Source organism: Carya illinoinensis, chromosome 16 (genome assembly GCF_018687715.1).
Source record: "Carya illinoinensis cultivar Pawnee chromosome 16, C.illinoinensisPawnee_v1, whole genome shotgun sequence".
NCBI classification, from domain to species: Eukaryota; Viridiplantae; Streptophyta; class Magnoliopsida; order Fagales; family Juglandaceae; genus Carya; species Carya illinoinensis.
The window spans coordinates 27,045,327-27,062,693 of NC_056767.1; the positions used below are offsets into that span (position 1 = coordinate 27,045,327).

At 37.3% G+C, this 17,367-nt stretch overlaps 1 protein-coding gene across 1 annotated transcript; it reads right to left on the bottom strand.

The window, feature by feature from the left end:
- Window positions 1-8,107: 8,107 nt before the first annotated feature.
- Window positions 8,108-11,404, bottom strand: LOC122298676. The gene is made up of 5 exons (XM_043108538.1): window positions 11,355-11,404; window positions 10,846-10,941; window positions 10,665-10,766; window positions 8,932-9,109; window positions 8,108-8,640 (listed from the first exon to the last, which is right to left on the bottom strand). The coding sequence occupies exons 1-5, from the start codon at window positions 11,376-11,378 to the stop codon at window positions 8,369-8,371; spliced, it is 672 nt and encodes a 223-aa protein (XP_042964472.1). The 5' UTR covers window positions 11,379-11,404; the 3' UTR covers window positions 8,108-8,368.
- Between the last annotated feature and the right edge of the window lie 5,963 nt (window positions 11,405-17,367).

Genomic DNA, 17,367 nt, shown 5'->3' on the forward strand with positions numbered 1-17,367 from the left:
CACCCACTTGGCTTGGAATAAGTATTCGAATTTTTTTTTCCACCACTTGATTTGCTTTTGGGGCTTTATAATTTAGATGAGTTAAAAATCTACGCATACCTAGATAGCTAGCTAAATCTAACATCATGGAGGTTATTATCATGCACACACCTGCATGCATGGGTCCCCTCGTGCAGATGCACCTCGCGTGGATATACACCATGCAGTATCCCGATCCCGAGGCCTGAGCCAACAAGAACATGTAGTCCGTACAGCCGTCCTCTTTGCCGAAACCCGCGGCCCCCTTGAGATGAGAAGCATGCAGTGACATATATGCACCGTGCATATATAAAGGTTCAGCAATATTAATTATATATGACATCACACTACTAGTTACATTGTACGACGTCTTTCTGATGGAAGTCGATCGAACAGCGAAGGTTTTTATAAGAAAAAAGTTAGTAAGTAATTTTGAGTAATATATTAGTATTTATGACCTCTCGCTATGTTCGATATGCAATAAATGTGTGTGTACACTATGGTTTGATGTAATTTTAAGATGTTAAATAAGATGTGTGTACTCAGTCTGCTAATTAATGACTTATTATTTATGGGACTTGCTTAGGATTTCTAGCTTTAAATATTATCTTAAAGTTTTTATATACATATATATATATATATATATATATATATATATATAATATATATGAGAAATTCTCTAGTAAAAAATGGATTACAGAGAAATTCTCTAATAAAAAATAGATTACACAAAAATAATGTGGGTTTATGTGGCTCATCAGATTGTAAATTTAATATACATAAATCACATGTCTCCAAATCATAAATTAAATAAAATTATATAGTTATCCAGTTCATCAAGAAATTAAAACATAACAACATGACAAGCGGAGAAATCTCATTCCTTAATCTTTGGATTGTGTTGGATCTTATTGGCCATAACCATCATCATAATCTCCATCTGCATCAAAATATACAGCTCGATCCGAGTAGCCAGACCGTAGTGGGACTACCATGCTAAGGTTTCGAAATATCTCAATAAGTAAAACTAAGACAAATCCCAAATATGCAAGTCCAATGGAAATGAAGATATGCAATTTATAGATGCAAAGAAAATTAAATAATACATGCCAAATTTAAGGTTTCCGAGCAAAATACTAAAAATTCATATAAGGATTTACCAAGCAACAATGCTCAAAACATATAAAACACTGACCACTCATTTGAGGGCCCTAGGCCTTCTGAGCAACTTGGAAAAAGACTCAAAATCTAGTTTTAAAACATTCAATTTATTAATGTGTGCACCATGATCTTTCTTAAATCGGTCATCCACACACCTAAGCTGGGTATGATGCCAACGCCGAGCGTCCCATGCAGACAAGCCCCTGGTGATCCAATTCGACCATGTCGGCCAAATTTCTATGGATATATGGGACTTGGGATCAGGCCACTAAGCAGAATTATTCTACTTTACAATGAGTACTAATAGAACATGATAAGATAGGTGATTTTTTTTAGTTTTCTCCATCCACTCCCAATGGACTTTTCAATCCATTAATACTCCATTATATTGTACACAGACAAGCTCACAGTACTACAGATAGTCTATAAATATACGGGAGCAGTAGTACTGTAGTGTTGATTGGCACCAATATCATATTATATAATATCAAGTACGCACCCTGGACATGAAGGCCATTCTACTACTTTTCTGCCTTCACTTGGCTTCCTCTATTCTGGTTCCTTCTTCAGTTTTAGCTGGAAATTAATTAAGAGCACTAGTTTCCTGGCCTTTTAGAGAGTTGCATCATGTGCTACTCGATCATTTATTTGCCTAATTATTACAGAAAACAATTCGTTGCATAAAGTTTTTATATACATATATATATATATATATGAGAAATTCTCTAGTAAAAAATGGATTACACAAAAATAATGTGGCTTGATGTGGCTCATCAGATTGTAAATTTAATATCCATAAATCACATGTCTCCAAATCATAAATTAAATAAAATTAAATAGTTATCCAATTCATCAAGAAATTAAAACATAACGACATGACAAGCGAAGAAATCTCGTTCCTTAATCTTCTTATTGTGTTGGATCTTATTGGCCATAACCATCATCATAATCTCCATCTGCATCAAAATATACAGCTCGATCCGAGTAGCCAGACCGTAGTGGGCCTACCATGCTAAGGTTTCGAAATATCTCAATAAGTAAAACTAAGACAAATCTCAAATATGCAAGTCCAATGGAAATGAAGATATGCAATTTATATATGCAAAGAAAATTAAATAATACATGCTAGATTTAAGGTTTCCGAGCAAAATACTAAAAATTCATATAAGGATTTACCGAGCAACAATGCTCAAAACATACAAAACACTGACCACTCATTTGAGGGCCCTAGGCCTTCTGAGCAACTTGGAAAAAGACTCAAAATCTAGTTTTAAAACATTCAATTTATTAATGTGTGCACCATGATCTCTCTTAAATCGGTCATCCACACACCTAAGGTGTGATGCCAACGCCGAGGGTCCCATGCAGACGAGCCCCTGGTGATCCAATTCGGCCATGTTGGCCAAATTTCTATGGATATATGGAACTTGGGATCAGGCCACTAAGCAGAATTATTCTACTTTACAATGAGTACCAATAGAACATGATAAGATAGGCTGATTTTTTTTTAGTTTTCTCCATCCACTCCCAATGGACTTTTCAATCCATTAATACTCCATTATATTATACATGCACAGACGAGCTCACAGTACTATAGATAGTCTATAAATATATGGGAGTAGTAGTACTGTAGTGTTGATTGGCACCAATATCATATTATATAATTTCAAGTACGTACCCTGGACATGAAGGCCATTCTACTACTTTTCTGCCTTCACTTGGCTTCCTCTGTTCTAGTTCCTTCTTCGGTTTTAGCTCAAGCATTAGCTGGAAATTAATTAAGAGCACTAGTTTCCTGGCCTTTTAGAGAGTTGCATCATGTGCTACTCGATCATTTATTTGCCTAATTATTACAGAAAACAATTCGTTGCGTAAAGATCGATATTTGTTGCTCGTTGTCCAATGGATGGGTTTTTGCATTAATATATGGAATTAACAACAAGTTTTCAATATTTCTTCAATCGATTCTTCCTTGTAAGTTCATGATCATCAAATTATTCTGATAACTCTCAACATATATATGGTATGATCATATGATCGATCTCTGGTACTACAACGTGCAGGCTGACGTACAGCTAGACGAGCTAGCGGCACCCCCAACGTCGACATCTTGTCACAACCCCTAGGAGGATTGCCCGGGACCACACCTCGACATGACTCTTAGAGGGTCTAGACAGTCACATGGCTAGCATGTTTGCATGCCTTGGCTCATGCCCTGACACGCAGCAGGCACCCATGGAAGCTACTGGCCGCGCGTAGACCATGCGTGCAAGCCTGCACATACCCTTGAGCGTGCACCTGCGCTCATGCATGCACGCCCCAGCACCACGTAGCGAGGTTAGTGGCGTGCCCTCACAGGCATGCCATCTAGTGCACGGCTCCAGCCCGTGCCTTGCAGGCAAGGCTAGTGGCATACCCACCAAGCATGCCATCCAACGCACGGCTCCAGCCCATGTCTTGCAGCCCCAGCGCCCAGACCGTTAACTTGGGCCATGCATGCCCATTGCCCAGGCCACCAGCCCGGGCCATGCAGGACCACAGCCCAAGCCACTTGACTTGGCACCACAGCAGTAGCATGGTACCACCATATACCCACCATCAAGCCTAGGCTTGGCACCATGTCATGCCCACCATCAGTAGGCCACGCACAGCGCCATGTCGTGCCCACCATTAGACCAACACATGGCACCATACCATGCCATGTAGCGAGTCAAAGACCAAACCAGGACTAGCACAGCCATGGGCCATGCACCCCCATAACCCACCATGGGCCATGCATGCCACTACCACCATGGGCCATTTATCTATTTTATTAGTTTTTATTTATTTTATTTAATTACTTATTTAGTTATTATTTTATTTGCTTTATTTATTCATTTTAATTTGCTAGGGACCTTTTGGAGATTTCCAATTTGTAAGCTCTATAAATAGGACTCTTAATTATTTCATTTGCAGCTTTTGACATTTTGAACATTTGAGTGGCCGACCATAGTGCTTGGATTTATCATTCGATACTTTTGCACTTGGACTTCTTGGGGTGCAATTCGTGAATCCCCAAGGAAAATGATCACATCTTACAATTCATAAATAAGTGTGATTCTTTTTTATCTTTTAATACAATTTGAGATTTCCTTTCAATCTTTGTGCAATTCGTGAATCAAAGGTGATTGGATTATCTTTTGTTCTTCTGATTTCTCTTTTTGATTATGGTTGGAGTGTGTTGATTGGAGTGTTGGTGTGAAAAGCCGAATCCTTCATTGGGATTTTTGGCCTTGTGTTGTAGATCTCAAGATCTCTTGTGTTCATGCGTTTTCTTACATGTTCATAAGTTTTCCTTGAGGTTTCTTGGAGATTCCCACGTGCCAAACACCATTTGGCCGCCCTATTCCCATTACCTTTCACGCCATTCATCATTGTCCTTAACCACAAAACCCTAGTTCCATCACAAGCCCTACAAGCCACCCCCTATTCCCACAACCAAACAAGCCATAAAACCCTAGATCTCATCTTAAGCAATTCGGCCATAGCCTCCTTGGCTTGGCTAAAACCCTAGATCCCCATTTCTCTCATCTCATCTTCCATCTAGATCCCACTCAAATTTCTACATTTTAGGAATTAAAAATCCCTATCTTTTAGGAGATCTACACGCCAACTAAGCCCTAGATGTGTACCCCCTCTATCCTTGGTCGAAACCCTCATCAAACCCTAGTCAAATTTGCCCATCTCCCAACCATAGCACACAAGTGGCGCCTAGCAACCCAAGAGGTACATTGCCGTGCACCACATTACCCAACCCGAGATCACCTAGCCTCAATTCACCCACGCTCCATTTCAGGCTACACGTGATCTACACCAAGTAAAGGAGTCCTATCAATCACTTAAGGAGCAACAAGTAGAGAGGATAGAACCCTTAGTGTGTGAGGGCTTGACTGAAGTCCCCAACACATCTCCTGTTGTAACTAGGCCGCCGGTGTCGCCAGATAAGCCATGGCACTCCATGTGCCCACGCACCCCACCTTGACAACCATATACACCATGTTTCCCAATCCCGATCCAGAGGCCTCGAACACCAAGTTGTAGTCTGTACAAGCGTAATTGCCGAACCCCAACCCCTTGAGATGAGAACTAGCATGCAGTGACATATATGCACCATGCATATATAAAGGTTCAGCAATATTAATTATATGACATCACACTACTAGTTGTAGGTTTCTGAGCAAAATACTAAAAATTCACATAAAGATTTACCAAGCAACAATGCTTAAAACATACAAAACACCGACCACTAATTTGAGGGCCTCATGCCTTCTAAGCAACTCGAAAACAAATTAAAAATCTAGTTTTAAAATATTCAATTTATTAATGTGTGCACCATGATCTCTCTTAAATCGGTCATCCACACACCCAAGCCGGGTGTGACGCTAACACCAAGGGTCCCATGCAGACAAGCTCTTGGTGATCCAATTCAACCATGTCGGCCAATCCCAACACTCCCACGACCGCCATATCGTCTCCCACCATACATAATTAGTGATTGCAAACATCAAACCCCTCCAAATAAGAAGCTGCATGCACCATAAACCTGGTTGAGCAATATTAATTAAGCATCATAGTTTTCTTTCGATCATTCATATCCTGTTACTCTCCACATTCACCCATTTGTAAAGGTCTCTAGCAAAATAGAAAATTTTTTACATTTATAGACATATATATTTTTTATATATAATTTTAAGACGTATAATTATTTTTTTATATATATAATCATATGCCAAAAACACATTATTTATGCTTACAACACCCCACCACCCCCCCCCCTCCCCCCAAACAACATGCACCAATTCTAGTTCCGCCCCTATTTCGGGGTGGTCTATATAAAATAAGAGCAGAGAATAACCTGACTATATATCATATTATATGTCAGCTCTCGGCATGAAGGCAATTCTACTAATTATCTGCCTTCTGTTGGCTTCCTCTCTTTTGGTTCCTTCTTCGGTTTTAGCTCGATCGAGCATTAGCTGGTAATTAATTAAGAGCACTGATTTCCATTACTAGGTACGGTGTAGTACTTCAATGTATTATATATAATTGCTTACAAATTAAAAACAATTAGTTGCGTACAGGTGTTGCTCTTTTTACATATATGTGTTGATTAACTTGCGTAATTACAATTTTAAAGTATATAAGTCTCGTACATTATTTTTTTTAAAAATGAGTAAATTTAAAATATACATAAAAAAATCATATCATGCTTGTACTTGTTATAGGTAGCTGTGATTAATCCATGGGACAATTATATATACAGGCTTACACGTACACTAAGGATATTGGCCTTTAAATAGGAGGCAAGGGTAGAGAAGGGTTAGCAGAATTATGTTATTAAGATATAAAATAAATAATAAAATCTATTTATTTTCATCAATTTAAATTTTTTAGATAAGTGGTGGTTTCATATGGTATCAGAACAAATGTCTTAAGTTTGAATCATATTTAATTAAATATTCTATGTGTTGAGCCATCCATTGAAAAGAAATTTGACCAACACATGAAGTGAAGTATTAAAATATAAAATAAATAATAAGATCGATCTCACACATGATATTATTATATCTCAGCTCTCTTGACGTACATGAAGGTCATTCCACTGCTTCCTGCCTTGATCTCTTCGCAGCTTCCTCATACCTTAATTCTTCGGTTTTAGCTCGAGCATTAATATCTGGTAATTAATTAAGAGCACTAATTGCCTTTACAGAGTACTTGTGGCACTTGGAATTTTTATGTGCTTACAGAAAACAATTCATTGCGTACAGATCGATGTTGCTCATTTACATGATACATGTGTATGTGTGCTGGTCTTTCCCTTTTTGGGTTTTGCAATATAGGGAATTAATGCATAGTGCTTTTCAATATTTTTTCGACCATAAGTACATGTTTTCCTTCGTAAGTTCTTCAGTTTGGTTACATTCTAAGAACTCAACATATGATGATTAATAGAGAAGTGAGATTTGCAGTCATTGAATACGCAAGTATCGCGTATTCTTTTTTATAAAATGAATAAATATGAGATCTACATGAAAATTTTAATTTTTTAATAATAGACTTAACTCTTTTTCAAACTAAGTGTACGATATTTGCACAGCTTATAACCGTATCTAACATTTCTCTATTCGTAGTGATCATGAGGAAGCTATTATTTTTCTTTTTCCTTTTCTTTTATTGTGTCGATAAACTTTTTATTTCTAAGCAAGCAAATATATCATTCAGATATTGTAAAACGAGATACATGAAGGGGTTGGATTCTCCAACAAACACCTCATTACAACAATCACATTGCTAAAATGAAGAAAAAAGTAAATCTTAGAACCAAATATTTGATCTTCACCCATACCTTAAAAAGAGGACACTTTCTCAAATAATAACTTTTTGCAATTTGCACAATTGTGCAAACTATAGAGCCACCATTGGAGGTGGAAAATGAAGGTTCATTGCAGTTTGTTGCCTTGAAATGTTTCCTAAAGAGACTCATATTCCTCTCCACAAGATCAACAATTAGGAAAAATAGAAACATTGTAAGAAAATCAGCATCGGATCGACTGGACTGCGGCGTACCAAATTTCTTCATACATACCCATGGTGGCATGTTGAGACCACCAATAGTTGTGAAATTGTGCTGATTTGTAGAATCAATTTTGCATAATTCCTTCATGACTAAAGAATTTCCCTTTTATAAATGTTTTATTGGATTTTAAAAATATAATATTATGGAGGAAAGTGTTTTTGATAGATTATCTTGAGCTTTGTTAAAAACAAAAGTCCTGCAATTCCAAGATCTCAATACCACATTTTTTACGTGACATAATTTGATTTAAAAATTAAATCTTACAAATTAAATCTTACCATCTATATAATATGGATGATATCCTCTGTACACTGGCTCAATAATAGAATAATTCTAAAAAAAAAAATCTTAATTGTTACCAAAAACAACAAGGTAAACTGTTTTCTTGATGACATTTTGGATTGAAAGCAAAAAACCTTTTAGAAACTTAAAATTCCTATACTTGGTATTTGCCCTAAAATAATTTACCTAAGCCCACAAAATTCACTTCCTTTCCATAAACCACTTGACCACAGGTTTTTACCAAAAAAAAATCCCTTTGAGGCATACGTTAGCATGCAACATTAAAGAGGATTACACATCTTGAGGCCTCACATCCCACCTTGTCTTACGCTTGCTCCGCCTGCCTAGGGTATCAAGAAACTTTACTAAACTTTCCTGTGATGGAACTGGTGTAAGCATCTTTGCTAAACTTTGCTGTAATGGAGCTGGTTTGAGGTGCACTAATTCCTCATCATCGTCATTACCGATCCACCCATGGTAAGGTCGACGACTTCGCATAGGAAGACCATCCATGGGTAGTTTGGATTGGATCGTAACGGGTGGTGGGAGACAATGCATACCCTCTGCAAAAACAAGAGCTACATCACACCATGATTAAAGTCACAGATATGATCTAAAGCAATTCATTAATGATTTATCACCCACACATAAACCTTGTGTTAAAAAGTGGTTCATTTGATTCAACTTATTTGCTGATTATTTGCAAAAAAGACAGCAATAACTTCAAAATTCGTCAATTTTAATTTGAAGGGAGGGGGAAGCATGCTATTAGTGCTTTTCTTCTAAAAGGCCACTAATACTTATTGAATCTGTAAAACATAAAAGATCTAGCAAATGGATGGAGAGGCAATTACGAGATTCATGAGTCACTGATGCAGTATCTAAAGCCTCATTAGTCTGCCAGGTAGCCTGGTTAGTTTGCGATACAGCCTCCACAGCCTCTGATTTGGGGCAAGTAACTCCATTTGTGGGCCCAACAGCTGGTGCTTCAGTATCAACTGCAACTCCGACCTTACCTTGAGAAGAACCAGCCTTCAAAGAAAGAATAATAACAGTGAGTGAAAAAACTGGGAATGTCATTAATGATATTGTTATTAGTTAAATGTGAAGGTCCAAACCAGCATCCCGATTAATTTTTATACAATTACTTTACTGCAAGGTAGAAACCAACCAACAAGACCAAAACTGTAGCTAGTAAACTGGATAGCAATTGTCATGGAAGTACATCCAATAAACACAAGAGTGAAAAAGATATACATAAAACCAGAAATGGAATAATACTCCACCTGAGAGTATGCCATACCTCACAAGTCAGAGCAGTTTGATACTGCTATAACAGCCATGTCAATTTCTAAGTGGTAGACTAGATTACAGGAAACCACAATGAGTCATAAGCACAGGGGATAGAGGTGAGAGATCAATAGATTCGTGTGTCATGAGAAAAAGAGGATAAACTTCAGTGTTCACTATGAAGTCCCACTACTACTTCAATTATGCCGATGTTAAAATTTGCATGGAACATTAAGAAGGTTTACAGCCTTTGAGGCCTATAGGAGAGGACGCAGGTTATATGTCAAGCCATGACATTTTCTTACAAGATTCACCACTCAACAATGTCCAGCTGGAATTTGTTTGTAAACAAAAAGTACGAGTTCCTATTTTTCGGCAGAATAAATGAACTGGGCTTGCCCAGGGCATGATGATATAGTCCTAATTGAACATTTGTTGCTACTCCTGTAGATATTTTTCTCAATGCTTCATTCGAAGCCCAAAAGGCCTAGGCACATCTCACAGAATTGTGACCATCAACAGAATAAGAGTCAACCACAAAATTATGGTGTGCCTCTTTTTTCTATAAGTTAGATCATGGCATGTCATTAATTTTAGGATTCTTGAAATGCAAATGCCACAAATCTTTTGGCGGGATTCATGAGATGACTACTCAAAGGGGAGGGAAAGGACGTAACTAGGACCATACAGTGTATGGGTTGAATCCTTTTTATTTGCAGTGCCAGGCCCAAACTGCCTTGCGTCAAGAAGAAACTGCACTCTACGGTCCTTCAGCCATTCACCACAAGTGGTCCACAACAAGGGAATGATCATATACACCTGAATGAAAAAATTTCGCCCCACTGTGAGACCCACAGAATCAAAGGTCCATGTCGAGCTTTATCAAAATGGGGCCTTTGAAGTGTAGTCATTCACTTTTCTGCATTTCTACATATAGATGCTATGTAAACTCAACTGGATAAGTTCAAAGTCGGCCTTAATAGCATAATCCTAAGTTGAAACAGGATTTCTTTGTTTTACTCCAATCCAGCAATCACACATTGCCCCCTGTTTGTTTAACAGAAAATAAGCATAAGAAAAAAGAAAACAAAGACAACTTTTCCCCAGGAACTACAAAACAAATAAATAAATAAACCAAGATTCAATTTTTCATCTCCCACCTTTTCACTGCAGCTAAACAGAGCATTAAGATAGAAATGTATGAAGAAAAAATCTCAAAATAAAAAAAAATAAGACGTGACAATAAAAGAAAAACAAGCATATAGAAAAGAAGTGAACAGATGTAAAAGACTCTTACACCCTCTTGTGCATGAGCTTTTAGCTTTTCAAGAATGGTTTCAACGAGAAGAATGTAAGAAACTTCTTCAATAAAGACCCATCCATCATCCCCACCATAAACCTGAACCAAAAAAATTACGAATAAATGTTTTTGCTTTCAGAAAACAATGAGCATAGAGAAACAAATTTTAAAAACCCACATTTAGAAGTTCTCCGACCGTTTCTTGAACTAGTTTCTCGGAAAATCCATATGGACGCATAGCGTCGAGGGCTGCATCGAGACGGGTATTACCCCTCTGCAAAAGACGGGAAAACAAAATAGGGAGTCAGGAAAAAAAAAAAATGAAACTAAATCAGGTAAAAAAAAAGCGTTGAAGAAGATGAAAAAGCAGCAAGTGGTTCGCGATCTCATAAAATGCGAGATATAACACCAGAAAATAGGAGCTTGTGAAAGGAATGTTCTTCGAACGTCAGAAAACATGTCGAGAAAAAAACGCAAGGAAAAGAGTGAGGCACAGAGGAAAAGAAAAAAAAAAAAAAAAAAAAACTTCAGAAAAATGTCGGTCTCAACAAGAGATAGAAAGAGTTCAGAAAATCAGGATAAAAGGTCGCGAATGAGAGAGAGAATAAGTACGAGAAAATTTCCCGAGTTAAGAAGATGGAAAGTGAGGGAAAGTGCAAGAAACGAGTGGGAAAAAATTACGAACACCTTTTTTCTTCGTCTTGGAGCCATTGCTCTCTCTCTCTCTCCTCGCTCTCTCCCCCTTCTATTATTATTTATCCATTTTCTTTTGGGCCCGATTTGGCCCATTTGGACGAAATAAAAATGAATTAATTTTTGTTTTAAAAAAGTTCTTAGATAAAAAAATAATTAAAACAATGCAATTGTAACCATGTGCAAGTTTCGGGTCTGCAGGTTCAAAACAAGTCCGGGAAAAGTTCTTTCAAAATAAGATGAGGAGGTTATATTTGTAATTTTAGAGTGTATAAATATCACATATTTTTTTAAAAATAAATAAATAAATATAAGATTCATATAAAAAAATTATTTTTTTTATAATGAATCTTATTTTTTTTTTAAATGAATACGTAGAGTTAATATATCCTAAGACTATATGTAGCATTTCTCAAAAATATGCTAAGTAAAAAGTGTGAAAGCTCTTATTTTCTTTGTGAGGTTCATATTTTTCAAATAGTTTATTTGAGAAAAAAATCATTGAAGTATATATCCAAAATCTAGAATCATAAAAGACATTAATTATTGTCATTAATTAGGAAGAAACAACCATTCTTTTCGTGAATCTATAATATGTTTTCCTTTTTCACCTCTATACTCTCTGAAGGGTCAGGAGGTTAACCCTCGCCGCCATTTGCATCCCATTTTGCCTTTCCTTAGTTTTTAGTTGTAGTTAGTTTTCTCATATTTCTTCCATGATTTCAGTCTCTATATTTTAAACCCCATTTCATCTCAAATGGAGAGCCCATCTGCAAACTATGAGGTGTTGTCCAAGTTTTATGCGGCCATATTGGGTGTATTGAGATTTCAACTTATGCATGCAAGGTGTTTGACAAAAAGTGATAAAGAAAACCTCTATTTTGATTCATTGTAATTCTTGCATATGCATTCTGCCGAGACTTTACAATCTTATATAGAAGAAAACATAACAACCTTCGTCTATAATTGACAGAACTATTGCCACTTGGCCTACCAAATTTTGATTTTTTTTACTAGAACGTTCCTCATGACTCTGTAGTGCTATTCTAGAGTTTTCTGAGTTGGTAGTTAACATGCTACGTGTATTGTTGTATCACAAGTTGAATGGTTGAATCACTTGTGTCCTTAACAATCCCCCACAATGCAAGCAACACCTCGCAAATGATGAGGCTTGATCATAAGAACTCAGAGCGAGCAGTTGAGAGTGTCGTTGTGAGAATATCATCCAATTGTTTTTTGCTTGATACAGATTAAACATTAGGTGTCATGGCTACCACTCTATCCCTTACAAAATGATAATCTAATTCTACATGTTTGGTGCGAGAATGTAAAATTGGATTTACAAACAAATATGTGGCTCCCAAATTATCACACCACAAATTTGATGGATTAGTTAAGTAGATACCTAGTTCACCTAAAAAAGATTAAATTCATAACACTTCACAGGTGGTATTAGCAACTGCCTTATATTCAGTCTCAGTGGATGATTGAACAATTGTAGGCTATTTTTTTGGAACCCCAAGAAATCAAATGTGAACCAAAAAAGACATAAAAACCACATGTGGACTTTCTATCATCAGGACAACCAGTCCTATCAGAGAAGGCCAAGAGAGTTAATGTTGATGATTTTGACAAATAGAGTCCAAAATGAGAAGTCTTAGATATCTAAAAATTCTTTTGACTACCTGCTAATAAGGAAGTTTGGGATTATGCATATATTGACAAACTTTATTTACAGCAAAATAAATGTCCAAACGAGTAAAAGTTAAATATTAGAGACTACTAACGACACTACGATATAAATGTGGATCTTCAAAAGTAGACCCATCAAGGGCCGTGAGATTAGTGGAAACTGACATGTGAGTAAAAATAGATTTTGCATTGTGCATTTTGGTTCTATGAAGAAGATCATAAACATATTTTGATTGACTTAAGAATAAACCTTCATTATTTTTGAAAATCTCAATTCCTAAGAAATAATGCAAATGACCTAGATGTTTAACAGGAAATAAAGTGCCAAAAGCATAAATAAAATCAGAGATTAACAAGGAATTTGAACCAGTCACAATGATGTAATCCACATATATGAGAACAAAAAGCACATGAGATCTATTGTGATAAAGAAAAAGAGATGTGTCTCATTTTGATTCTTGGAAACCAAGTGAAGAAGCTTGGTGCTGAGTTTAGAAAACCAGACTCGAGAAGCCTGTTTTAGACCATAAATGGCCTTTTTCAACTTACACACATGATGGATAATCAGGATGAACAAAATCGGGAGGATGTTACATGTACACTACCTCCTCCAAATCACCATGTAGAAAAGCTTTTTGTATGTCTAATTGTTATAGTGGCCAATGGAAGTAACAACAAGTCTCAGTGTAGTTTAACCCAGCTTGTTGGTGAAAACCTTTAGCTACAAGACGGGCCTTGTGCCTTTCCAGCATGCCATCAGCCTTCCTTTTAGTTTTGAGTACCCATTTAGGGCCCAAAACATTAAAGGAAGCTTATGGTGGTACCAGGTCGCAAGTGTGATTGTGTAAAAGTGCATGAACTTCAGATTTCATGGTTTCACACTATTCACAAAATTTATTAGCCTCTGTGTAGCAAGTGGGTTCTTCCAATATGGTGGTGGGTGCCGATTCAATGAGTCACAGTGAGGATTTCATTGTGGGCCAAGGTATACTACCATCTGTATGAGTAAGGAGTTTGTGAGTGTTAACCTTAGATCGAGTGACCATAGGATGAACTAGATGTGATGGTGCTACCATTGGAAGAATCGGTGAAGAGCAAGTTGAGGAAGACGAAGACTCTGGAGAAGACGACTCAAGGGATTGAGATGAAGAGTGTTGGACCGAATGTGCTATAGGGTGTGGGTTGGAAGTGTGTGGGCCAAAGGTTGGTAATTGGGTCTCTATAATAGAGGGTGAGGTGGGATTAATGAGAGATAAGAAGGTTGGGTCGTGTGAGGGAAAGATGAGAGAAGGAGGCCCAGTAAAGAGTGGACTAATGAGTTTAGAGGGTTGAGTTGGAGCTGATACAACTAGGGTGGACTGAGACTGAAAAGGGAATTGAGCTTCATTAAAAAGAACATCTCTAGAAATGTAAGTTCGGCCCAATGGTATGTGAAAACAACACTAGCCCTTATAGTCGGGACTATAACCCATGAAGGCATAAAGTTTGGAACGTAGGTCCATTCGCCAACAAGCCAACCTAAAATTTTGAAAAAATTTGTAATCCAGAGAAAGTTTAAAGAGCACTTGAAACGGTGATTTATTTTGTAAGATGAATGTAGGCATTCTATTAATTAAAACAAAAACCGTAGTTTGGAATACCTCAGACCAATATTTAAAAGGCATGGAAGCTTGAGCGAAGAGCAGTTTCAATTATGTGCCTATGACGTCATTCTATCGACCCATTTTAAGCATGAGCATGGATGTAATGCGATGGATTATACCATAAGATTGACAAATTTTTTGAAGGGGGCAGAATTCTCCTCCCTAATCAAATTGGACAGCCTTTAATTTAGTGGAAAAATAGGTGTGCACATAGTGTTAAAAGGCAATAAAAAAAGATGCAACATCAGACTTGAATTGAATTGAAAACAATCATATGTATTTAGTGTGAGCATCTATAATGGAAAGATAATACCGACAACCATTAGAAGATAATACTAGGGTCTGACCCCAAACATCTAGAAATAGTAATTCAAAAGCATGATTGGACCGAGAGGGGGAGAAGGGATGTGGGAGAGCATAGGTTTTTGCTTTGAAACAAGCTGAACATGGTTGGACAAATTTGTGTGAAGTAAGAAGAAGATGAAAATGCCATATGATAAAGTTTGTAGTCCTAGGTGAAGGTTGACCAAGTCGTAGATGCTAGTAATCAGGGGATGTGCATTCACCAATAAAAACTTGAGGTGAGACCGAGGAAGAAGATGAGGTCATGGCAGCTGCATGTAAGACATACAACTTGTCTCTAACAGTACCCCGAAGTAGGACCTCCCGAGTGTATGAATCCTTCACAAAAAAACAAGTTGAGTAAAATTCAAAAAACACAAAATTATCTTTGACAAAACTAACAGACAGATAACAAGTTTTTGGGCAATTGAGGGAACATGAAGAAGTTGAGAAAGTAGAAAGTTGCCAGATGGAGTATGAAGATGTGCGGAACTCGTGTGTTGAATCAGCATGATAGAGCCATCTCTAATGCTTACTTGGTCTGTGCCCCGATAAGAGATAGAATCCAGATTAAGATTGTTAATATTAGTAGTAAAGTGATTGGTTGCAGCTGTATCAAGGAACCAGGAATTGAGGTGAGGTGATGGTGGTGGGATGGTAGTAAGATTGGCTAAAAAGAATGATGGAGGAGAGGCTTGATAACTGTCATTAAAATGATGGTAGCATGTAAATGATGTATGGTCTGGTTTATGGCAGACTTGACAAAGGGGACAGGAATCTATTCGACCACCCCCAAGCCTCCCTCAAAAGTGTCTAGCACCCCTGCCTCTCTATAAGAAGAAGAAAACTCGGAAGGTGGTCTTGTATGGGATTGCCACTAAGCAGTGCATTGGCTTAATGAGCTAGACAAGACTTATGATTTAGTAAGTAGCTATATATCTAATGGGGGGAGAGGGGATTAGCTCTGGTAGTGAAGGAGATTACCAATGAGTCATAGTTAGTACCGAGGCCAGCAAAAAGGTAAACAGAAAATTCAGAAGAGGATAAGGGTTGCACAACAACACCCAATGAGGCAGCCAAGGTTTTAGCCTTGTGGAAATAATCAGTAATTGATTCAAACCCCTTTTTTAGAGTAGCTAATTGATAATATGTCTACATTACATGAGTAGATGATTGTGTAGGAAACAAGTTTTGTAAAGAGGACCAAACTTCATGTGATGTGGAACATTCAAGGACTTGAGCAAGGACTTGTTTGGACAAGGAAGAGTTAATGGCAGATAGAATAAGCTGATCAAGTAAGAGCCACTTGGTATATTCTAGATTAGCAACGTCATCGATCATAGGGGAGGCACGGTAGATGAACCATCCACATGATGAGACGGCTAATGTCCCTTTAGAAAGGGCACCATTTGTGCTTTCCATAGAAGATAATTTTCTATGGTAAGCTTAATGGTGATGAAATGACTTGCCGAATTGAGAATGGTAGGGGTGGCGATAGATGTCTGAGTCTGTGAAGAAGAAATTTCAGAAGAATCAATAGAAGTCATTCGGTTGTGTGTGTGAACAAAAAAAAGACGTGGGTCTATTAAATGGCTCCTGATACCATATTGAGATTTTAACTTATGCATGCAAGGTGTTTGATAGAAAGAGATAAAGAAAACCTCTATTTTGATTCATTGTAATTCTTGCATACACATTTTGAAAACATAAAAACCTCCATCCATATTGCCACCTGGCCTACCAAATTTTGATTCTTTATACTAGAACATTCCTCATGACTCTTTTGTGCTATTCTGGAGTTTTCTGAGCTAGTAGTTAATGTGCTACATGAACTACTACTGCTGCACTCCTTCTTTTGTATCACAGGTCGAATGGCTAAGTCACTTGTGTCCTTAATAGTATGAATCTAATCGAGTAAAGCTCGCCTTAATCCTAATATTTGACATCACTTTATTGTTAAAACAAGCCTAAATGAAAAATGGCAAACCATGTGATATACTTCACACCGTTTGAGGTTCAACAGTCACAAGCTATACTCCAATACACATTGGTGGTAGAATTCTCTAAGGGCATGCTTTAGACAGACGCCATTTGCAATCACATCTCAATGAGATGGAATCTTGTCCATCCTTGATTGTGGGGCCTATTGATTCAAGACATATATCAATAAAATTTCACTTTGCTGAAGATTTGGCCAAGTCTTGGACCCCGAGATACACACATCACAAAGGAATCATGTTTAGGCTATTCAAGTGATCTCTAGATTTTTTACCAATGGAGGAATCACCCATTGATTTAGTATGGGTAAGATTTAACTTACTGCTTTTGAA

Coding starts and splice junctions, on each gene's coding strand:
- LOC122298676 (XM_043108538.1), bottom strand. CDS start 11,378: ATGGCTCCAAGACGAAGAAAAAAG. Junction 9,110..10,664: donor AAGCTCATGCACAAGAGGGT/GTAAGAGTCTTT, acceptor CTTTCTTTGAAG/GCTGGTTCTTCTCAAGGTAA. Junction 8,641..8,931: donor ATCAGTGACTCATGAATCTC/GTAATTGCCTCT, acceptor TTGTTTTTGCAG/AGGGTATGCATTGTCTCCCA.